The 24,885-nt window shown below is 46.2% G+C and overlaps 1 protein-coding gene across 1 annotated transcript in view; it reads left to right on the top strand.

Annotated features, from left to right (window-relative positions):
• Window positions 1–24,885, top strand: part of ABCC4 (ATP binding cassette subfamily C member 4 (PEL blood group)) — a 215,936-nt gene that overhangs the window by 69,214 nt on the left and 121,837 nt on the right. The window contains exons 10-19 of the mRNA XM_053916440.2: window positions 80–169; window positions 1,857–2,048; window positions 8,672–8,766; window positions 8,987–9,073; window positions 15,128–15,224; window positions 18,383–18,592; window positions 19,960–20,100; window positions 20,527–20,564; window positions 21,223–21,317; window positions 23,112–23,258. Of these exons, the coding sequence (XP_053772415.1) occupies window positions 80–169; window positions 1,857–2,048; window positions 8,672–8,766; window positions 8,987–9,073; window positions 15,128–15,224; window positions 18,383–18,592; window positions 19,960–20,100; window positions 20,527–20,564; window positions 21,223–21,317; window positions 23,112–23,258 (1,192 nt within the window). The remainder of the gene's footprint in view (window positions 1–79; window positions 170–1,856; window positions 2,049–8,671; window positions 8,767–8,986; window positions 9,074–15,127; window positions 15,225–18,382; window positions 18,593–19,959; window positions 20,101–20,526; window positions 20,565–21,222; window positions 21,318–23,111; window positions 23,259–24,885) is intronic.

The raw sequence follows: 24,885 nt of genomic DNA, 5'->3' as shown, positions 1-24,885 counted from the left end.
ATATCATTTTCTCCACTTTTTGAAGCAATGTGCATTGCTTTATTGAAATGGACACTCTTTTGTAAACTTTAATTTTCAGGCATCAGAAACCCCAACCCTGCAAGGCCTTTCCTTCACTGTCAGACCCGGCGAGTTGCTGGCTGTGGTCGGACCCGTGGGAGCAGGAAAGGTAAGTTGTCATGTCTTTTGGCAGCTTCACGCGATGCCACATCCCATGTTCAGGTGTCAGGGTTGAGCCCTGACCGGCGCGGCACAGTGGGTTGGAACATCGTCCCATGCACCGCAAGGTCGCTGGTTGGGCTCCCGGTCAGGGCACAGGTTGCAGGTTCGGTCCCTGGTCGGCGCATGGGAGAAGCTCGCTATGTCTCTCTCACCTCGATGTTTCTCCCTCTCACAAGTATGAGCTGGGTGTATCTAGAATGGCATTTCTCAAAGCACGTTCCTTGGAGTGTTCATTCTGCAAGAAGGTTGCAGGGCCCCATAAATCTGGATGCAGCCTATTCTGTGTTTCTTCTTGGGACTTCCAGGAAGTCTGGAGGTTGGAAAGGCTCTTCCAGAAAGCCTTAAACGCTTTCTCATCCGACTTTTCCCAGTCGTTTCTGCGCTCGCTTAGTAACCGTGCTGCCATGCACAGGTCGCGGTGCTGGGAGCAAAAGATACAGGCGGCATAGGACCCAGACGCCTTTGCCCTCCAGGAGCGACAGGTTGTGGGGAAGACAGATGGGTAAACAGATGATCTCAGCTCCATGTGGTGAGCACTCTGCTCATGGAGACACGGTCATGTCATGTCTGTATGCCATGACAGATTTGAAGGACACGTGTGTGCACACCTGGTCTTGTTTGTTCTGAAACAGCAAAACACAGAAATCTACACACAGGCTGTGAAAATGACGGGGACTATTTCTTTTAGAATGGATTTTTCCTCGGAAACATGACTCACTTCAGAGTTCCTTGAAGTAGTCTCTTCTGGTGCATTGGATGTACAGGGTCCGGCAGGAGTAAGGCCTGCTTGAGTGTGGTTGGTAGGTAGGAATGTGGGTGTAATAACGTATAGTTTTCATGTGAACATTTCACCTACAATGTCATGTGGTGTGCTGGAGTGTGATGTTGTTATGTTAGCGAATGACATGCTTATGAGTTTGTAATAAAAGATTTTATAATAAAGACAGGGGCGTTATTTGTGCCGGACCCTGTATTGTGTGCACACAGCTTTCAGGGAACAAGTAAAGGGAGGCCGGGTGCTGGGACAAAGGCGCTGAACGTCAGACATACAAAATATGTATCACTCAGGTGACTCTGTTAGTTACGAATGTCAGGCATCCTTAATTCATCTTTGTTGAGTGTAGCGAGTGTGTCATTTGGGGCAAAACTTTTGGGCAGACTGAGCTTGTTATCCTCTATTTTATTTTATTAAATTTGTTTTTCTTTTATTGATTCCAGAGATAGGGGAGGGAAGGGAGAAAAAGAGGGAGAGAAACATCAATGTGAGACAGAAACATCGATTGGTTGCCTCTTACACACGCCCCAACTGGGGAGTCAACCCACAACCCAGGCATGTGCCCTGACTGGGAATCGAACCCCTGACCTTGCACTTTGCCAGAAGATGCCCAGCCCACTGAGCCATACCGGCCAGGGCTCTACTCTTATTTTATTAATAGCCCTTATCGACCATTAGTTTACCCTGACCAACAATGCTACTTTAAATTTTTTTAATTGCACCTTCCAGGGCTGCACTTTCTCCCCTTTAAGTGGCGGGGCTGTAACGGTTTTCGAACCCCAGGGCTGGGGAGGGCCGTGTTGCAGCGGCTTGTTCCCTGCGTCGCCTGTGACGGGTGTTTGTTTGCCATCTGTTTCAGTCATCGCTGTTGAGCGCCGTGCTGGGGGAGCTGTCCCCACGCCAGGGACTGGTCACTGTGCAGGGAAGGGTCGCCTATGTTTCTCAGCAGCCCTGGGTGTTCTCAGGAACCGTGAGGAGTAATATTTTATTTGGGAAGAAATATGAAAAGGAACGATATGAAAGCGTAATAAAGGCCTGTGCTTTGAAAAAGGTGAGTAATGACTTGAGAGTTGCATCTGCTTGAACGTCAGATAATGACAGTAACATGGGTTGAATCTCCAAGGCTTGTTAAAAGCTTTATTTTCCAGATGAAAAAGGTCCGAATGCTATTTAATACGTCCAGCCGGTCTGCAGGGCTAACAGCGTGCTGCACACATGCTGTGATCCCGATGTGACACTGATGTGCACAGAATGCTTTTCCTTTGGGTTTGCTGTGTTTTGTGAAGTGTTACTGACTTTTAACCTTTTTTAAAATTTTTATTTTATATTATTTTACTTATTTAAGTTTAGAGAGAGGGGAAGGGAAGGAGAAAGAGCGGGAGAGAAACATTAATGTTTGGTTGTTTCTCGCGCATCCCCTACTGGTGGCCTGACCTGGCCTGCAACCCAGGCATGTGCCCTGACTGGGAATCGAACCAGCGACCCTTTGGTTCACAGGCCAGCGCTCAATCCACTGAGCCATACCAGCCAGGGCGATTTTTAACCTTTTTAAAATGGACAGTTATAAGATTTTGCAAAGCTAGAGAGAATAGTGTAAGGAACCCGGATGCACGCTTTCCCAGCACCAGCCCCTGCATTTGGTAACCAGTCTTGTTTCATCTCTGCCGCCCTCTGCTCGCCTCACCCCCAGCCCAAGGTCCCTGCAGCAGATCCCAGACTCGTACTAGTTCACCCGTAAATATGTCACTAGTTATCTCTGAAATATAAGAGAGCCTCTGAAAAACACCATCACATCATCACCCCTGAAAATGACCAAAATCCCTAAATAGCATCAGTATTCTAGTCAGCATTTGCATTTTATTATCTCAGTAAGAAATCTTGGTGACTGTTTGACTCCACACAGGGTCCACACTTTGCACTTGGTCGATTTGTCTCCTACGTCCCTCTTGTTCTACAGGTTTCTTTCATTCCACTTTGTTTTTGACTTGTAATTTATTAAAAAAAATACAGAATGATTTAAAATTTCTTTTTCCTACCGCATCAGTTCGCAAGGGGAGAGACTGTGTTCAGAAATGACATTGAGCTTCTCAGAAAAGGGCAGGATGAAATGTTTAATTGCACATCGAGATTTAAATAAAATTAACGATTGAATGATGAAAACCAAAGCTACCTGACAGGGGAATATAATTTAGCCACAAGAAAACGAAAGATGCTGATAAATACTGTGTGACTCGCTTCGGGTTATAAAGTCGGCGAATAGTGGCGCCCCCCACTCTCTGTGGGGTCAGCTGGGCGCAGTCTGGACGCCCAACTGGTCCTCTGTGCTGCTTGGGAACGGCTGGGGCAGACGTCCCAAGGTGTGGTATTGGAGGCTCCACTGACCGGCTGTGTGAGGAGGTAGTGACGTTGCCTGAGCAATGGCTTGAACACCATAGATTGTATCAGGTGAGTAACATTTTACAATGATGTCGGTGAAACATAATTGCTCGTTTTAATGGGCTTTATTTCTTTTTTCCTGGGTCATTAATAAGAGATTAATGTGTTTTTAGAAATGACATCAAGGTAGCATAGTGAGCTACATCTTTATTAAACAGTATATATGCTGGATAAGAAAAGAGAGAAAACAAATGTAAAGCAGTAATAATAATAGCTCCCATTTATTGAGCCCACATGCTAATCATTTCTCTCTCTCACGGGTGTGCACAAAGGTGTAGGAGTGTTTAATGTTTTGCCTGTGTCTTCGATGTTTTCATCTTCATTTTATCGTTGGTAAAGTTGAGGCTTAGAGAGATGAAATGACTCACCTAAACATTTGCAGCTCAGGTTCAGATCTGTTTCTGCACGACTAGATTCTCTGCTTTCCCATGGTGCCTTGCTGCCTCTTAATTGAGAAAGAATATAAGGAAGCACTATTGTAAGAAGTGGGTGGTTGATGAAGGTGGAATGTGGGATGTGGAATAAACAGACATCAGGCATTTTCTCTTTACCTCAGTCAAGTTCAAATCCCTGGTGTCCAGATTAGACTCCATAGACCTAGGCCAGCATCTGGCTCTTTCTTTGCAGGACCTTGCCTTTCTGGTTATAGGGCAGCCCCATGTTTGAGCATCTGTAGAGAAAAGCAGGTGTGGGAACAGTGGCTGTCATTCAGCATTTTCCCCAGGACCAACGCCTTTGCCACCGCCGTGTGGGATGCCTGGACCATTATGGCGGCTGTGTTCTAGAGCTTTGCCCACCCTTGGGGGTCTGTGTGGCGCACGGACTCCGGAGGAAGGGAGCCCCTGCCAGGTTGTGCTGCACAGTGATTCTTCTCTATTCAGTGGGCATACAAACATGGACCATTGTCTTGCTCTGGGTGATACAGGGCCAGGAGTCAGGGCTTTGGTTGGAAGGGAGGCCCAGGGTAGAGGAGAAGGAAAGAGTGGAGTTCTGACCCCGGCTTTGTCACCTGCCCACTGCCCCTTCGGACCTGTCCTGTTACCTGCTTGGGCCTCTGATATTTCTGCTACAAAATAGGGACATTGAGTCAGAAGGTTTCTAAGAGGTTTAGCTGCCATCCCGAAATGCCGGCTGTGACTCTGGTTAGCATGGGGCGACACATTCTATAGGACACCAGGGAGTCACTTAGTGAGTTGTGAGATCCTTTGCTTGCCTCCTTTTGGAACCCACGTGCCAGTGGGTGGGCATATGACCACCACAGGTCGTGGGGGCATTCCGGAATGACGTTGGCCTACAGATCCAGAGATGGCATATGCAGTACGAGGAACAGTCCCAGCGAGTGGCTCTAGGTTTCTGTCTCGGTTTCCTGGGTTATTAAATGGGGGAGGTATAGAATTATTGTAAAGACTACAGAGAACACCTGTGAAATGCAAATGCACCAGCTTTTTAGTAAGTGGTAGCCATTGTTACTATTATAGCCCTTTTCTCTCTATACTTCCATACCACCATGTAAGTATAATCAAGATTTCTCCTTCGGGTTGCCCCCCAAATCCTGGAGGAAAAGTAACATTTCTTAGATTACATGGTATTAATAACAACTAGATATATTACACTTGATCTAAGGGAAGTAAACTTTTAAGTTCATTGAGCTGAAAACATTTCTATAATCAAATAGGGAGATAGGAAATAATTATGTCCAGCAACATCGATTGAGGCCGATTACACATTCAGTGACATCGCGGTGAGTTACAGAACATCATTTAGGAAACAGCTCAATCACATTAGGCACTGTGGAAGGCGTGGTAAACTCCAGGGCCCTGGGGCCAGCCAGCTCTGGGGGTGAGTCTCAGTTTCTCTGTTTAGCAGGTGTGTGATTTTGGCTAATTGTCTGAACCCTACAGAGCCTCAGTTTTCTCCTCTGTGAAGTGGGTCTAATACAGTTGCCCCTCAGCATCTGTGAGGGATTGGTTCCCCGACCTCCCCTCGGATACCAAAATCCCCGGATCCTCAGGTCCCTCGTGTCAGAGGGTGTAGAACAATGCGGACAGTCGGCCCTCTGCCTTCATGGATTCCTAAAGCGTGTTTGAAAGATCTGTTCTCCATCCAGGATTGGCTTTATCTGCAGACACAAACCCGTGGGTGCGGTGGCCCGACTGCACTTACTGTGCAGCACCTTGTGAGGATTAGAGAGAATCAGAGTACAGCCTCCAGAGCCGAGCTTGGCACGCAGGTCTCACCGTGCAGGAGCTGACCGATGGGGAGAGAAGCCCTGTACATGCACACAAATCGTGAAGCAGAAGACAGGTCCTTCATGAGAAATATGATCCAAAGTCTTAGGAACTGGGGAGGTGAGAGAGAGAGAGAGAGAGAGAGAGAGAGAGATAGATAGATAGATAGATAGGTAGATAGATAGATAGGTAGATGGATGACTTTCTCATTAGGGAAACTCAGGGATGGTTTTCTGGAAGACAGTGTAGGAGCTGGGCCTGGAGAGGCCGCCAGGCTCTTACTGACAGGGAGGGCAGTTCCAAACGGAGGAAGAGCTATGAACAGAGGCTCCGAGGGCACCTGCTGTTAGACCCTGCTGTTCGTGCTCCATCCCCTGGGCCTCACCTCGGGCCCTTGTGACTCTTCCAACAAGTCTGCTCAAGGATGGTTCTTCTGGGAGTCTCAGCCATCGCCAAAATGCCCTGGACGTGCTTCTGACCCTATGGCATTAAACCCCATAGCTGTTCCTTGGATTTCCTCAGGTTCATGTGTCTGATGTTCTGTGAAAGCTGCTGTGGATGAAATAATTGGTTAAATTTAACTTAGAGGTAACATAAGAATATCTCCCTGTCATTGGGAGGAATTGTAATATATGCTCAACTCAGGCTTTTCCCTCTAATCCAGTGACTTTCAAACATTGTCAGCTTCATGGCACATGAAAACTAATTACTAAAATTCTGTGGCACGCCAAACTACTTATTGTCAATCTGATCAAAAAAATAGGTATAATTTTGACTCATTCACACTGGCGAACTATTGTTGTGTCGGCTGTTGTCATTTTTTATTGGACGGTCTAAGGGAAGAGAGGTCATTGCCCCAGACTAAATAGTCAGACATTGCATGTTTTTCAAATTCTTGTGGCACGCTGGTTGAAAGTCGCTGCTCTAGCCAAATCAGACAACCATGGTTAGGAAATTAGTCTGACTCCGGTGTTCCTTCAAATCCTTTGAAATGCTTTTCCCATCAGGCTTGTCTATAAATAGATTTCAGAGTCAACAAACACACTCAAAGTCCCACCGGACTCTGAGAGAGCCCATTTCTTACTTCCTCGCTGTGGCCAAGGAAAGAGTGGCGTTTAAGTGCCTTTTCTAGAAAAAGGCTGAGTCTGCTGTGCTACGCCATGGTTTTATTTTGAGAAGGGAAGCAAAACGATGTGAAATCAAGGCCTGTAAACGAAGAACACTTTTCCAGGACAGTCCACGGCGAAACAGGGGCCAAGTACACTGCCTCTGTGTGTGTGTGTGTGTGTGTGTGTGTGTTCCCAGAAGACTGGGAACCTAGGTTAAAATGGCTCACTGTTTTTTCCCCCTGAAAACCAAAAGCAAGAGATGGTTCTAATTTCTTAGGTCAACAAAGGAATGATATGAAATAACAATGGGTTTTTATGATGCAGCCATTGCTATCCTTCATTTGATGCCCTTCAGCTTTGAGTACACAGGGACTCTGTGACACTGTGGGTGTCAGGGATGGGTCACGGTGCTGACACTTTCTCTTGCCTGTTATGATTCCCACGAATCAGAATGTGAATGAGGCCCCACTGTTGGCTTGGTCAGGAAATAGTAGCAAAAATTCATTCATGTCCCTTTTCCATTTGTAGAGGCTGCTCATACACGTGCTCTCGATTCTCACAGCATCCTTGAGTCAGGAATTCTTGTTTCGGCAGCGCATTTTGTAGGAGAGGAAAATGAGACTTAGGGAGATCCCAATGTGCCACTTGCTTTCTCCCCCACATTTGCCAATGTAGAGACAAGCAAATGAAGTCTGCATTTGCCGACAGGTATTGCTGTGTGTTCTACATTGATGCTTGTTTATGCTAGGATCCATTCAGCAATAATTGTAGGTAATCTAATTTAAAATGTTTAATATAGTAAAGTGTGATTCAAACCTGATTGTTTTCCTGTCATTTTAGGGGTGTTCTTGTCATCTTCTTTCCTAGATACTGTGATTTGTCCATTTATTTTGTAAATGCTACCCACACATAATTCTTGATAGATTCCCAGGTCCTCAAATCAAACCTTCTCATTTTTCTTAGCCTTGAGTCTTTCCTGGCTTGCATGGGACAAGCATCTGCTTAGTCCAGCTGATCCGCTCAGCGTTCCTGGAACGACCTTGGGTTTTCCTGCTCAGACCACTCTTCCTGCTTTTATTTCTTATACAGATCTTGTCTGTCAGTCTGTCCTTGTGCCCTAAGTATCACTGTGAAGACATGGGTCGGGTGTTGTCCCTTCTCCGGAGCTGAGGCTGAGATCAGCACAATGGCTAGTTAAGAGACACTTCTCTTTTTCTGTTTTAAAAAAATGATTTTATTTATATATTTTTAGAGAGACAGGGAGGGAGAGAGAATGAGAGGGAGAGCAATGGGGAACCGAACCCATAACCCACGCATGTGCCCTGACTGGGAATCAAACCAACAACCTTTCACTTTGTAGGATGATACCCAACCCACTGAGCCACACTGGTCAGGGCCAGGCACACTCATTTCTTGATCAAATAAGTCCTGTGTCTTTACAAGCCAGGTGTGTGCCAGCAGCTAGCACACCTGTACCTCTGGCACAGACCTTCAGACCGGCACATCCACCGGCAGCTTGTTGTCACCGGTACTTACTTCAGCTTGCCTGTGGCTGAAATCTTGAGTTTATCTCCTAACTCTGCGTTCATCATCTTCTGCAACTCCAGAGGCTCTTTTCTTCACTGTGCTGAATTCGTTGCGCCCACAACAACGCCTGACATATAGTCGATGTTCAGTAAATATCTGTTAAAATGGTTAAATGCATCAACCCTGTGAAAAACTACAGGATAGAAACAAACAAAATGCCCTGGGAGTTTATTTGGAAGGTGCAAGGTTACAACTGAGTCACTGTGAAATATATCCATGGCTGTTGGTCAGATTTGTGCCTGAAGAGCTGAGGCTGAAAGTTTAGGATGACGGAGAATATATTTTAAGGCTTCGTTTTTCCTATTTCTATATAGGATTTGGAGCTTTTGGAGGACGGAGATCTAACTATGATAGGAGATCGGGGAGCCACGCTGAGTGGAGGGCAGAAAGCCCGAGTTAACCTTGCCAGGTAAGTCACATTTTGGTTGACATCCTGCACATGCCTCTTCTGCTGCTTCCAGGGACAGGGAGCACGCAGCCCCTGCTCACTGTGTAAAGCACTAGTCTTGGATTCCTACGTTGGCTCTTGGAATGAACACCATCTGAATTGTTGAACACTGTCGTGATTCAGTGATGAGCTGCAGGGACCGGAAGTGTTCTTCTCCCTGATATCTCTTTCCGTTTCCTAGAGCGGTGTATCAGGATGCAGACATCTACCTCCTGGACGATCCTCTCAGTGCGGTGGATGCAGAAGTTGGCAGGCACTTGTTCCAGCTGTGAGTCTGCTCATGTTTTATGTCCTTTCTGCTTTCCGAGAACCCTGGGCAGCGAAGAATTTTGCCTCAGAAGATTGAGCATGCTCTGCTTTGATGTCCCTCTTTCCCCTTCCTTCCCTCCACACAAGATCCACTTTAGAGAAATTTTGCACAAATAGGAGGTCAAGATGTACAAGGACCAGAAGGTGCTTATAGTGTGTGGAGGTGGATGGAGTACATGCTTTAGGGAGTTAAGAAACTAAGGGCAAATTTTGCAAGTCCCCCGCCCCAGCGCACACACACACACACACACACACACACACACACACACTTACTTGCAGTTGATAGGCAAGGCACTGCTGATGGATCTGGACCCCAAAACAAGAAAGACGATGTACAGATTTTAAATCTGCACGTGGGACTCAGTAACCTGGTAGTTGGTTGCCAGTTCTTTTACTCCACCATTGTTTTTGGCACAGTAGAAGCCATGTTTCCAGTAGCGACATTGGTCTTCCGTGGAAAGACCTTGTTGGTTTCTGCTTATCATTCTTTGGGTGGAAGTTTAAGAATGATTTGTTCTGCAGCAGGGTATGGCTTCGATCATTTCATACCCACCAATGTCGGGTTAACTGGAATTTGAACCCAGGACTCTAGACTCTGGCTTAACTCCTGACTCTCACTTAGTGTTTCTGGAATTTGTGTTCTTTGGCTTTTGCTTAGGCCCTCAGCCACTGAACTAGAACAATCTGAATCTCTTCTGTGTATACAATAACATAATGTGTACTGATGGACGTTTCCTCTACAGTCTAGGTTGGCCTTTTCAAAAGCGTCGTGAACTTCTCTTGCTAAAACAGCATCCACTTCTGCCCCACAGTTACCTTGCTGCTGTTTACCCTGGTAAAGCCAATGGACCCTTTCAGTTGCACTTCTGGAAGCCCTACTGTGTTGCACTTGTAGAAGCCCTACTGTGTGCCCTGAGATAAAGGCTCTCACACATGTGGTCGCGCATACATCGTAGTTTATGAAAGGAGGGCAGTAAGCCAGAGAGGGTGCAGATCCACACTGGGCAAAAGAAGGAGGACAGGAAGTTTAGGTCTCCTTTCAGCCTCTCTCCTTAGAGTTTGTCAAGACAAATGCGTGGCTCACCTCAAGGCTTAAAGGGCTTTGATAAAGGATAACAGATGCTAAAAGGAAGTGGAAGTATGCAGCTCTGGGCATTCAGCTGAGATCAGAAAGCTCCCTGTGGATGGGGCTTGGTGGGAGGTACCCAATGACCTGCAGGTGGGGAAGGGTGTGGAGACAGTGCCATAGCCTGGGTGGTTTATAGATGATATAAATTTACTTCTCTCAGTTCTGGGGTCTGGGGAGTTGAAGATCAAGGAAGATCTGGTGTCGGAGGAACCGCCCCCTGGCTCCCCTTCTCAACTGCGCTCATGTGGTGCAAAGGGAAAGGCACTTCTCTGTGGCATCTCCTCCCTAAGGGCACAAATCCCAAATCCCATTCACAACAGCTCCTCCCACATGACCTAATCACCCCATCCCTGGAGGGATCAGGTTTCAATGTATGAATTTTCAGAGGCACAAACATTTGGTCCAGAGCAGGCTGCGTAACAAAGGACCACAGCCTAGGGGAACTAAACAACAGAAATGAATTTTCTCACTGTTCTGGAGGCTGGAAGTCCAAGACCAAGGTGTCTCCAGGTGTGGTTTCTCCTGAGGCCTCTCTCCAGAGCTGTGATGGCTGTCTTCCCACTCCATCCTCAAGTGATTGCTCACTGCCTGACAGCCAGCGCTCGCCACCTCCCTGTCCCCTGATTTGCTCTTTTAAGGAAACCGGTCAGATTGGATTAGGGCCAATCCTCAGGGCCTCATTTTAACTTCATCACCACCACCAAATTCTAAGGTAGAGGGGCTTAAGGTATTGACATAAGAATTTGTAGGTGAGGTGGGGGAGGTGACAAAGTGTATTGGCAATAGGTCCTACATAGTGGAGTAAAGAGATTGGAGCAGAGTCAGCAGTGTGAGGTGAGACAGTGTGAGGCAGCACGCTAGGAGATGGGATTTTAATTTTTTTTAAGATTTATTTATCTTTAGAGAGAGGGGAACGGGAGGGAGAAAGAGAGGGCAGAGAAACATTGATGTGTGAGAGTAACGTTGGTTGCCTCTCGCAGGCCCCCAGTGGGCACCCAGCCCATAACCCAGGCACGTGCCCTGACCAGGAATTGAACCCCTGACCTTTCGCTTTGTGGGATGACCCAAGCAACTGAGCCACACTGGCCAGGGCTATGAGCTGGGATTTGAGGTCATCCACTAAGCATGGGTTGCTGGGTGGGTCCCCCAACATTTCTCCACCAGAGTGTGGATGTAAAATGCGCGTATTTACTGGAGTGATGAAAAGTTCTAGAGATGGATGGTGAAAATGGTAAATTTTATTTTACGTAACCTTTATCACAATTTAAAAAAAGCACGTAGTGCATTAAATTTTTCAGAGTGTGGACAGCAGGGCCAGCAGACACTTGGCATGGCCTCTAGCTGTGTGAGCTGACTTCTCTCTCCCACGCCTTCCTGCCTGTGACTCCATGGATTTTCCTGTAGGCTGAGAAGCGCCTTGTGGCTTGTCCTGAGTTTGGGGATGGGGCGCTGGTGCCAACACAGGGACTTTCCACCCATCCCCATCCTTGGTAGTGTCCATAGTAGCAGCTCATCCTCCCTGCTCCCCGAACTCTACCTTGAACTCCTACATGTCTGTTGCCCTGACTTGCGTGTCTGCACAAGTTTCCCATGACGTCGGGAACCATTTCTGCTGGCCACTGCATTCATGTCCCTAGGAGAAAAGGGGCGGGCTTTTAATTGCTAAGTATCAGTGTGCTCCTCACAAAAGCTCTCCCAAGTTCTTTGAACACAGGTATTTATAAAGTCCTCTCGCCCCTTTCGGGTTTAATGACGTTGGGTATACACTTGATGGAAGCAAGCTTGTTAAGGTTGTTGTTTGCTAATCAGACCCACGTTCTTTAGGGAAACTTTGGGCCGGGCGCACGAATGCAATTTAGAAAATCACTCAGCAGCAACTGGAGAATGTTCTCAATGAGTCAGAAAATTGGATTGAACAATATGCAATGAAAGATGGCAGTCATGTTGAAGCTTAGTAATGTGAAGTGTTTTGTATTAAAAGTGAATGAATTACGCTTTTCCTTGCCATTAACAGTTTACTGTGGTCATGAATATATACCCAAGGTTATTAAGGGTTGTGAGTTCTACAAACTAGTAGATGTCGTAAACATTGAGTGGATCCTATCACATCCAGAAGGTTAGGGACCCTTAGATTAACGGTGTCAATCAAGTTTGTTTGTAGCCACGGATCCCTGTGGTATTTTAGAAAGCCCCTCATCACCAGACGCCCCCACCTCCTGCGTCGTGAATTCTGGTCTAGTCAGATCTCCCACTCTGCTCCCTCCCTAGTTCCCGCTCCCTGCTCCAGGCCTTCACTGACCCCCCCTGCGTGTTCAGGATGCAGCTCCAAGTCTTGAAACGGCGAGCAAGGTTCTTTGCATTCTGCCCCTATTCTCCTTTCCAGCATTTCCTCGCACAACTGCAGTACATGTTCCAACCACGCTGGCTTTTGTGCAGTGTTGTGAATGAGGTGAGCCCTTTCTCATATCTGTCTGTGCAGACATTGTTCCTTCTGTCCAAGAGCCAGGGAACAGTGTGCCAGGGCAAAGGACAAAGATGAAGGACAGCAGTGCCACCTTTCTCCCTGTCCCTCCTGGCCCTCCAGGGGGAGTTGTGAGCTTCCTGTGTTCCTACATCCCTCAAGGGGCTGTATTTGATTCTGACACCTGCCCACCCCCCACTAAACTGTGAACCCATGATGGCGCCTTGGCACAACCTGTTTCTGTCCCAGAACCACGGCACCTGCTGTGCCTTCTTGCACGATGTTCCCCCAGATGTTCTCATGGCTCTCCTGTCCCCTCCAACTAAGAGAGCAGCCCCAGCCCTCCCTGTGCTTTGTCTTTGTAGCCTGCATCACGGCTCTTCTGCATTTTCTGTACTTACTTACTGTCTTCCTCTGTTTGATCCCGGAGCATTGCTTGTTTTCTTGACAAGTGGCTGCATCCTGAGCGCTTAGAACAGTGCCAGGCATCTCAACAAATGGGTGTTGATTGAACGAAGGCTCCAACTCTGTCTTATTTTATTTTATTTTATTTAGATTTTATTGATTTATTTTTTGAGTGAGGGGAAGAGAGGGAGAAAGAGAGGGAGAGAAACATCAATGTGCTGTTGCCTCTTGTGCGTCCCCAACCAGGGACCTGGCCCGCAACCCAGGCATGTGCCCTGACTGGGAATTAAACCAGTGACCTTTTGGTTCGCAGGACAACACCCAACCCACTGAGCCACACCAGTAAGGGCAGAAATTTTTACTCTTTTTAGTAAAAAGCACAATGTAGGAAACATTTAAAGTCATCAATTTACGATACCATTATAATTACATTACCTAATCAATGATGGGCTGTTAGGAAGACAACATTTTATAACTTTTGAGTTGACCCATCTCAGACATAGCAATCTATCAGATTTGATTAACACCTGCCTGCCAGGATTAGTGGCAGGTAATTTTGAATTAAGGTGAAATACTTCCATTAAAAGCTTTAGTAGTGAGCTTGATAAGAGCCAAACGGAGACACGTCAAAAGGGAAAAAGTAATCCTTCTGGAGGTAGACGATGAAGCGATAGTATCTGGATCTGCACCCTGGGGCCCTGCTTCTGGTCATGTGACCAGTCTGCAAAGTGTCCCCTTAGGACTCTTCTATCCTGACTCCAAAGCAGATGGCACCTGCAGGCTACAGGAAGAGTGGAGAATGGAGCGAGCATTTACTAAGTGGTTATTGTTTTTATTTCCCAGAGCGTGTCTATGAGTTGACGTTAGCCTTATTTTGAAACAATCAAACTGAGATTCGAGAGGTTTAGTAGCTTGCCGGACATCGTTGGGTTAGTAAGAGGTAGAGCAGGACAGGATTTGAACTCTAGTCCAGGCGCCTCCAGAACTCGTCATCTGACCCACCTCAGCAGGGAGAGTTGTGGCTCTGTTCCCAAGATTTGCTCAGTGTTTGACTTGCACAACCAGAGGGTGTGCCCAGGGCCCTGCCCACGGTCCCTGGGGCCCAGGACCAGCTACTCTCTTACCTGGAGGGGTTGCCAACCATCGGAGGTTGCAGCAGGGGCTGAGTTCCCAGGGGTCTGCATTTAAATGTTGGAGCACTTTGAGAGGTTACTGTAAACACACACACACACACACACACACACACACAACTTCAAGGCTGAATGCAGAGGCAGGTCTCCACTAAGAGAATCCTTTGAGTCACTGAGTGAGTCCACTGTGATAAGGGCTGTTTGGGTTCCGTTCTTTCATCTTCCCATTCGGCAGGTTTTCAGTCCTAACGACAGATGACGTGCTTCCCAGATGGGACTGGGAACAGTGTAGGGTCTCGTCGAAGCTGCACTGACATTTACTTTCTATCTAATATTGTTTAGGAGAAGTGTCTAAAACAATGCACTCTGGCAAAGGCTCCTGAGAATCTAAGACCTTTTTTTTTTTTTTTTTTTTGCTTAACATGCACACCATAAATCATCAGTAATCGCCCAAGAAACTGTCTTAAGAAGAACGCACACATTTTATATCACAGCTCGCTCTTGCCCCTCTTCCTACACAGCGATAAAATAATTCGTATTTCGATTCAGTCAGGTTGTGGAATCTTGGTATTGCTCAATTGTTTTTCAACACAAAATATATATAAATTGTTAAGCTGAGTTTTACTGGGGAGAAAAACAACACTTAGCAGTAGCTGCCTCCTACATGGACTGTGTTTTAGAATTCCTTTGTGGAGCTAGACTCAACTTTGCTGCTGGTGAGTTGGAGGACCCCGTTGGCTTCCTTGATTTATATTTGTATTAGTATTAGTATTTAAACTACAGGTCTTTGGCTACTGTGTTGTCTTTGTCTCCTTATGTTTTCAAAATGTACGTTTTTTGGAGCACCCCATTAACGTGTTTTTGCATGCTGTCCCCTTCCCTTTACAGGTGTATCTGTCAGGCCTTACACAAGAAGATCACAGTCTTAGTGACTCACCAGTTGCAGTACCTAAAAGCTGCCAGTCAGATTCTGATATTGAAAGATGTAAGTAATCTCTAGAGGTCTCTGCAGCTCGCTAGCGCGCAGGCCTGTTGACGGCCAGGCCTCCCCGCCAGGTCGTTGTCCTTGCATCCTTCTGCCTCAGTTTTTATCTTTTTTTTCTCAGAGCTGCCGCCCGTGCCTTTGAGGATGATTCCAAAGACACGTAGAGATGTCACCATTATGTCCTAAGCCATATACCCTCAAGTACAATATGTAAAACTGCTGCCTCAGTTTTAAATTATAACTGTTTCAGTGAAATTGTTAAGGATAACTATGCTTTCTTATTTAGGACTTTTTGTTTTTCTCCTGCATGTTTTAAGTCAGAGTCCGCTGTTTGGGAAGTAGAGCTATGAAGACATGTTTGTGTCCATTTGATTGTTCTACGCAGTTTCCCTAAACAGTGTCTTCCACTGATAATGGAGCACGAGGGCCTAGCAGAGCCCCACTCACCCCACCCCCGGCAGTGACACCCACGCACCCCGTGCAGTTGGTTGCTAATCTCTCTGCACTGATACGTGTGAGACCGTGTGCAGCTGTGAGACACCAGGTCCCTGCCATTGGAGGGCTTCCATACCTATGGGGATAGATGGGGCGAAAGTGATAGAGGGTGGGGCTGATACCAGGACTGCCTCCCACACGGGGGTGGGGCCTGTGTCAGGGGTGGGGGGGCGGTGCCTGAGGCAGGATCCTGAGGAAGGACCTGCCCTGGAAGGAGCCCCAGGAAGGCCAGTGTGGCTGAGCCAGAGAGCCAGCAGATGGGCTGAGAGCAGGGGTCAGGCAGCAGGCCCGGAAGTGCTTAGGAAGCCACTGACAGTCCAGGGCAGAGGCCTGTGTGGTCTAATGTGAGGCTTTAAAAGACCCCTTTGAGGTTCACTGGAGGGGCACCAGCAGAGACAATTAGAAGTCTAAGTGAAGTTCAGAAGGCAGAAGGGTGGGCTTAGGCTAGTTTTGCATCAGTTCTTAGAGCTGCTGCAACAAAGTACCCAAACGGGGTGGCTTAAAACAGAAATTTAGTGTACATGTTCTGGAGGCTGCAGTTCAAAGTCAAGGTGCTGGCGGGGCCACGCTGTCGCTGGAGGCTCTGGGGAAAGTCCTTCCCTGCCTCTTCCTGCTTCCGGGGTTCTGGTGGCTTTCGGATGCAGCACTTCTGTCTCTGCCTCTGTTGTCACATGGTGTTGTCCCTCTGTCTGAGTCTCCTTCCTCTTCTCTTTATAAGGACATCAGTCATACTGGATTTAGGGCCCACCCTGCTCGATAACATCTACGAAGACCCTATTTCCAAATGAGGTGACATTCACAGGGGTCACGTCTAGGACTTGAACATAGCTTTTGGGGGGCCACCATTCAACCCACAACAGCTAGCATGGTTGGTGGGGTGGAGGTTATGAGAATTCTTAAGGCTTAGTGGTTGATGTGTCTCTCGGCTTGTTGGCCTTTGTGCCTCTGCACCTCCATCCTTAACCCTGTCTGTTCCGACAGGCTCTTGGAATTTCTGCCCTAAGAAAGACTGTGAAAGGGCAGTTCCCTGTGCTGACTCTCCACCCCTGCTGCAGAGATAAGGAGCTCAGATTCCTCAAACTTGAGAACAATTAAGTTCATGTGCAGAGGGGTGGGACTAGTGTGGCAATATTGTGAGTACAGAATCAGGACAGTAGAACAACCTGTTGAGCTAGTCCCTAGATGTTTTGGGGGTCCCCTTATTGCTTCTTTTGAGGACATCACCCCTAACAATATTATCAAGACATTTGTGCCCTGGTGAGCACCCGTGGATGAGTTGGGTTCATCCTTACTGTTCATTTGGTCCCTCTTCTCATACTAGAGAGGGGTCGGCTAACCCCTTGTCCCTCTTGGAGTAGCCTGGGCTTGGCTGCTGAATAAATTGCTCTCTCTACACCATTAGCTGTTTCCTTGTGCATCTCACAGACACTAAGTAGAAAGCAGTAATTTCATTAAATGAAATGTATGAATTTTGCCTCCCGAGTGGAACAAGACACAGTATATCACGAAGGATTGTCTAATTCTGCAGTATCAAATGGTTCCCGGAAGCTTCATTGGGTTTCTCTCCGTGGGCCTCCTGGGGAGACGGGATGAGAGGGAGGCCAGGAGGGCTGGGCCGTTTTTCTCCTGACCTGCCTTAACCGGAGCTGCTCTGCTCTGATTTGTTTTGTGTCCCGGGATTTTGCCTAATATTGTGTTTACCACTGAGTAAATCCACCAAGTCTTGCTCCATGGGGTGAGAAAATAGTGAAAACATCGGCACATTATTTTATACAACTTTGTAAGGACAGGAAACTATGGGATGAGATGTCCCACGTAATTAAAAACTATTATTGGATTGGCTGCAACTTAAGCAGTTGCCTGGTTTGGGAAAGCCTGGGTGGCCACTCGTGACTGTTCCCGAGTTTCGTTTTCTGGGGTTTGAGTGCATTGAGTCCAGGTTAGGGCTGGTGTCCTTGCGTAGGCTGCTAAGGCATTAGAGCCACCCCCATCTAATGGCCTCCTTGTTTAATTACTTTACCATGTGGAATGTTGAACTTGTAGTTGGGAACTTCCCGAGTTCCAGGGGCAGTTTCAGAATGAAGACCATGAAGATGCCCCTCATGGGTTCCATGTCCAGGGCTCGTTCCCACAGCTCTTGTCCTGGTAGGGCACCTGATACAGTGACAGTGGCCGGCAAAGATTTGATGAGTGACATCTACCTGTGCAGAAGTGCATGTGCCTTCCTGTGTTAATCTTAATCTTAATCTTAGCCCTCCCTTCCCCACTGGAATATCCTCCCCAATTGATGCTATTCTTTTAAATTTAAGCTCATTACATGAGACTCATCTTAATGTCCATGTTGCCTAAAAAGACTTCTGATACTCCTACCAACATCTATGCTGTTGGCTTCCTTAAAGGACTGTGGTCGTTAACGTCGTGAGCTCCATTTGCAACACACGATCACCGATTTCTGTATGTTACTCAGCACGTGACGCAGCGTTTAGCAGAAAGCAAGGGTGCTCAGTCTGTCTCAAGTTGAACTGAACTAGATTTGTCAGCCAGAATTCCAGAGCGAAGGATAATTTTCTTCTGGAAATCATAATTTAGGACCAGTGACCTTTTCATGATTAGTATTATCAAATGCAAATGTGTCTCTCTCCCATTGTTTATTTTTATTTTAGGGTAAAATGGTGCAAAAGGGGACTTACACTGAGTTTCTGAAATCCGGGCTAGATTTTGGTTCCCTTTTAAAGAAGGAAAATGAGGAGGCTGAGCAAGCTTCCATCTCAGGAAGTCCCACGCTGAGGCATCGGACCTTCTCGGAGTCTTCGGTTTGGTCTCAGCAGTCTTCCAGACCCTCGTTGAAAGATGGTTCCCCAGAGAGCCAAGCTGTGAGTTTCTCATCTTGCAGCATGCCCTGGTTCTGTCTGCTCTTGGTGGCCTCATGGGTCTTCATTCTGCTGCGCTCCTGACATCGTCATTTGTCCCAAAGTGGATCCTATGATTCCGAGGGCTTAATCCTTGGCATTTGTAGAATTAAAACAGAACAAAGGGAGCAAGGTTGACTGGGGCTCTCCTTTGGGTATGGGATGGAGAATCTTGTGGACATCAGTAGTGAGTACACTGCTATAAGTTCCTACGTATATGTGGCTCACAGTGATTGACATCAGCACTCTGGAATTTATCACAGGTAAATCCCACATGCTCTGGTGGCCCCAGGCTTCCCCTTTGCACCCAGAGGCTTCATTTGAAGACCCCCTCAGACGGCATCCTGCCACATTAAATCAGCTGTTTCTCTTATGTGTTGGAATGTTCTGGCATCATAGGTGACTGGTGGTACTATTTTTCCCTGTGGTGAGATGGTTGGTGATAGATCAGAAGTAGCAAATACAAAGGACCTGTACATGGTAGAAACTTTAGAGTGAGTTTCCATCTTCTTTTCTTACCCTTCAAGACTGGGAACCACATCTTACCCATCTTTGACTCCCTCGTGGGCCACACAAACAAGGACATGTTTGGCTCACGTGAGCCTCTACTGCATTCTGAGTCCTCCAGACTGAAGTGCAAAAATGCACTAGGTCCCCCTTAAACATACACATGGGTATTGCTTCTATCCGAACCTGACCATGCAAATCCAGGAACCTGGATGGTTCAAGTATTCAGATGAGTCTCTCACATTTGAAACTCAGAAATCACTCTTTAAAATTCAGGAACCAAATTGATTCGGATCCTGTGCCTTCCCTCGTTATTCAAACTCTCATAACTCCATGTTGCTATTGCTACCCCGTTGACTATATTTGGCTAACAGTTTGAGCTCCTACTGTGTTTTAATGTTTCCGTTATTGAGTGCCACAGACGGTCTAGAGTGCTACTCTGGCTCCCTGTCATTTTGTGGAACACGCTTCCATTATTGTGGGACACGCTTCTACATTCGTATGTGAATCAGGGGTGCAGTGCATATGCCGGAGATCATGATGTTCTATTTTAAGCAAAGCCACGCCACAACATCCTCATGCAAATGACGCTTTCTTCTAAAGATTCCTGGAAGTGGGGTGGCTGGGCCCAAGGGTTAGTGCGTAGGTGGCATGGCTAGCTATCCCCACCCCTTCCTCCGCAGGAAACGCACCATTTTGCACGGCTCTCGGCGTGTGAGACATGCGTGTTCTCCTATGGCTTTGCCAGTGGAGTGCATGGCTGAATTTTTGACATTTTGGGGTTACGTAAAGTTTTGTCTCTCTCTGCCTCGTTTCCTTCCCAGGGTGAGAACGTACAGGTTACACTCACCGAGGAGAGCCGTTCCGAAGGAAAAATTGGTCTCAAGGCCTACAGGAACTACTTCACAGCCGGCGCTAACTGGGTTATCATCATCGTCCTTATTCTAGTGAACGTCTCGGCTCAGGTGAATAGGGACCTTTGTTTTGTTTTGTGCCCCCAGCTTGATATTTACAGTAACATTTATGTTTATACTGTGTTTATTTATACTCCGTGACTGTATTTTTGCTGTCCACTTGGGTTTGCATTGAAATGTGCCATTCGTGGGGATCAAAATAAGCAATGCTTAACTGGTTTGCCTGTATATTAACTTCTAGGGGGAAAAAAACCCCCCAAAACAAAGGATGTCTTGTAAAGATTTAAATATGTCACATGCACTTACTTGACCTGTTGTTCTGTGGGATGTTGGGCTTGGCACAATCTTGACCTGAGCTGGAAAGACCGTCTCCATTTTCTGGAGCCTTCGGATGACTTGCTTTAGCGAGGGAGAGTTTTTCAGCTGGTGCGTGACGTTTGCGTTTGATTCGTGTGTGTGTTTGTCTCCCTGCTCCAGGCGACCTACATTCTTCAGGATTGGTGGGTTTCCCACTGGTGAGTTAGTTCTTTCTGGGCTGGCCGCAAAGTGCTGTGAAAGCAACACGGAGCCTCACTTTCTCAGCGTCGGGGAGTGGTGGGGTTTGCTCAGCCTCCTCTTCGAATCCTCACTTAGTTTCCCCAAAGGAAAATGCAAGTTCTTGCTGGTGGAGAGTGACCCTCACACGGTCTCTACCCATGGCTGATGCTTCACAGACAATTTTGAGAACTCAGAGGCATGGTTCAAATTGAATTTCTTTCATTTGAAAGATTTTATGTACTTATTTTTATAGAGCGAGGGGAAGGGGGAGAGACACACACACACACACATCAATACACCAGAGAAGCGTCGATCGGTTGCCTCTCGCACACCCCTCACCGGAGACCTGGCCTGCAGCCCAGGCATGTGCCCTGACCAGGAATCAAACTGGCGACTTTTTGGTTTGCAGTACGACGCCCATCCCACTGGGCTGCACTCAGGCCTCAAAGTGAATTTTTAAAAGGTAGAGTCTGTACACAGGACCCTGTGAACTGGGAGTCATCTTCCAGCATTAACCAAACACGACTCCCAAGTCAAGGATAAGTGTGGGTTTTTTTTTGTTTGTTTGTTTGTTTGTTTTTTGTATTTATCTAAATTTCATCTCCAGCTTAATATTTTTCCTTCCCTGTTTCATAGGGCAAATAAACAGAGCGCCCTGAATACCACTGTGAATGGAGAAGGAAATGTAACTGAGAAGCTCGATCTTCGCTGGTACTTAGGAATTTATTCAGGTAAAGTGTCATCGTTGGGTCTATTATAGGAGACTCTGTGGAGCTGACAAAGGGCCTGTGTGAGTAACTAGGCTTCCAGGAGTAATTCAGTAATGTCTTCACAGATTAAGAGCCTGAGTCACATTTACTCTGTGAATTAATTAGAATAATTATTTTTAAAATCGACTAGAAGAAAGAGGTTCAATGAAGACTCTTAATTTGCTCTGTACTGGATTTTGGAAGTTAAACCAGGATTGAGCATTCAGAAAATCAGCCACTGGAAATATGTGGTTATTGTCTATTCTAATAGGTTGCTTTGGCTAAATCTTACATTATTATATGGATGGGCAAGGGGATTAGAAACGGATCCCCACCCTCTGGTTCAGATTGTTCCAATTCTGTGTGAATAAACCCTGGCTTTTGTTGAACTTGGATGAAATCCTCTGGCAGCAAGGCGCCCCAAAGAAAAGCATTATTCCCTCGCAGGTATGCAAAGCTCCCTTCCCCCTGCTGCTCATCTCTTGGGCTTCACTAATTACTTAAGAGGGAAGCTAAGCAGGGAGAAATCCAGTGTCTGGGAATTAGGCTGCCTCCTCTTTCTTACCTTGAGATCACAATGTTATCGCCTTCCCAACTGTGCGAGTAATTTAACATCTGGCTTGCCAGACTAATATTAACACGGCGGTCTGTTTTCACAAGAGCGCTTAGAATGTAGGTAGCAGGACATACTCTTTCAGAGGAAGCTTCATCGGAAATGTTAACCATCCCTACAGGAAACACTCATACAGGCTTTCCTAGAAGATAGAGTGAGCTGTGTTTGTGAGAGACCGCTCATTGAAACTCGGCATTTATTTCGTTGATCACTTGCTAAGAAATCTGAATCCATTAGCTGGTTACCTTCTGAATTGGTGGACAATGGGCAACCTAAAGGAAGAAGGAAAATGGTTCCGTCGTGTATTCATGGGGGACGGTGGGCTCAGGAAAATGCCTGCTGATGGAATTCAGGAATTTGACCAGCTTTTGGAGTTTAAGAAAGAGTGACGTGTCATCTGAAGGGGGGGGGTAGTATTAGTGGATTATTTATTACTGAAGTTATCCCCACTTTAGTTTCCATTATGAGTTCCAGAGATGTTAGGAGAGCTGTTTTAATTTTTATGTGTACTGTAGGTATTCATTTATATCATTAATAAAATACATACTTTAAATGATCATGTTCATTTAAAATGGTTTATTTATGTAAAACTGTGAGAGATTAGTTTCTCTTTTAGATTGTGTTAAAATATAATTTGTATTTTCTTGCAATTCAATTAAGAGATTTTCTACTTACAATTTAGTATGGTATTTTCATATTCTTTAAAGCTATTTGGGCAGTTTTTATAAGGAGATGGTCAATTATTTCTCCCCTTCCCTGTTAATACCATATGCTGGTATCAAAACATACCACAATTTTAGAACGTGGCACATATTTTAAGTACTAAGATTTGGGATACAGAGAAGGGAAGATCATCTACTTTTTATAATTGTCTTTCCTCTGAGTTTTTAATAGAACTTGTGATAGAATTAGGAAACACTATCATGAAATTGTAGTTTACACCTGATATTTTTCCCATGTACTTTCTTTTTTGAGAGAAAAATAAATTATTTTATTTTCTTCTTTATAAATGTATCTCGTGAATGCATTACATTCTTAATAGACTCCAGGTCCTTTGTGGAAGAAGATACGTTGTATTGTATCTTTCTGCACTGCCCAACATGCTTGAGAGCTGTTGGAGAAAATGCGGAACTGCTGGGCTGAGTGACGTTTCTTCCTTTCAGGTTTCACTGTAGCTACTGTCACTTTTGGCATCATGAGATCTCTGTTGGTATTCCACGTCCTTGTTAATTCTTCACAAACGTTACACAACAAAATGTTTGAGTCCATTTTGAAAGCTCCGGTATTGTTCTTCGATAGAAATCCAATAGGTAAGTCCCATACCAAGTGTCTTGGTACATAACGTCTTGTTAACGCATTTAGTAAGTGTCAATTGCCTTTCAGTGTTTGAAAATGGAGGCGATGCTTAGAATCCAGTCACTATGCTTGTTGACTCATTTTCTATGAAAAGCCTCACCCACAGAAGCTTCCTATCAGAGAAAATCTGCATGGAGGGCTGTGCAAGCTTTCCCTCCTATTTGTGTGTGTGGAAAAATAAATGAGTGTTTACTTCGCAGAACGATTTAGGAATCCATTCTGTGGCATACGAAACACCATACATGCCATGCAAACATATTTAAATGTAGTTTATTAGCTGCTTGAACATTGGCAGTATCACACAGGGCTAAGCTGGGCCACCCTTCAGGAAGGACCTTCTTACAAGGAATCTCTCCGCATGAGACAGGCTGAGTGCTTCTTTCTCTCATTGCCCACCCATTTCTAAACCAGAGCTCTTGGCCCATGCTTTCTGCGGTTTACCTAAAGCGGTCATGAAAAGTTAATTAAAATACAAGATGGGTGAAATGGAAACATCCTCTTCAATAAAAGTTTTTAACTGTATAGTTTTAAAGTAGACCTTTGTTACCAGTTATTAGTGGCTTGGTCAGACCTGCCAGGAGGGTCTCCAGTAGTAAGATTCTTGGTACATGCGTCCTTGGTGGCTTCCATGTGGTGGACGCCTCTGCCCGGAGGCCTTTGGCTTATCTTGTTTCCGAAGGTATAGCCGCCTGACCTGGGTTCATATGAAGAGTTGGGCCGTCTGCTTACATTCCCACTCTGTTCAGTTGGTTGGATTTGCAGTGAGGCCTAGGACAGCTTTGTTTTTGCAGCTAATAATTGATAGAACCCTTGGAGGCAGGGAGGCGGGTTGGAGGGAGCACAGGAATAGCCTTGGTCTGGCCATTGACTTACCATGTGACCCAGAGCCCCTAGACACTGCTGGGCAGGCAAATCTCCAAGCAGGACATTACTGTGGTTCAAAGTAGGGACTTGAGAGCCAGCTGGCTGGCTTCTGTTCCATTGCTCCTTACTGCGTAGTAGCTGGTTACAGTTACATTAATAATTACGTGCTAGTTACATAGCTTCTCTGTGCCTGGGTTTCCTCATCTGTAAAATGAGGATGCTGTGCACACCTACTTCTTTGAGACATTGTGGAAATTACACAGGTTAATACATTTGCAGTGCTTGGGGCAGCGCTTGCTTCGCACACAGCCTGATGCATCTTCGCAGTGACACACCCCAGCTTCTCACGCGTGAGATGGAGACGATTGCCTCTGCCCTTCTGGTCTTACAAGACCTCTGTGAGCATTAAGAAGACTCTTCCAGAAAGCATCGTGTGTAGATTGAGTCAACAAATGTTTCATCCAGATGCTATGCGAAGCTCGAGGAATTGTAAATGTCGGAGGCCTAGACAAATCTACAGTCATATTACAGCTGTAGTTAGAAAGCGATTGGAGGACTTACATCCCATTATGGCTGTGAAGTCGCTCCACTTCGCCAGCTAATTTGAAAACCATGGTCGCAAAGCGCGGAGCGTTCAGAGGGCCTGAATTTCCGTTATCGCAGCCTCCGAATGCTCGTGACCGCGGTTAACCAGACTCTTCCTGTCTGAGACCTGTA

The sequence above is a fragment of the Desmodus rotundus genome, chromosome 13 (assembly GCF_022682495.2).
Source record: "Desmodus rotundus isolate HL8 chromosome 13, HLdesRot8A.1, whole genome shotgun sequence".
Taxonomy (NCBI): Eukaryota; Metazoa; Chordata; class Mammalia; order Chiroptera; family Phyllostomidae; genus Desmodus; species Desmodus rotundus.
This window is presented reverse-complemented; position numbering and strand designations above follow the sequence as displayed.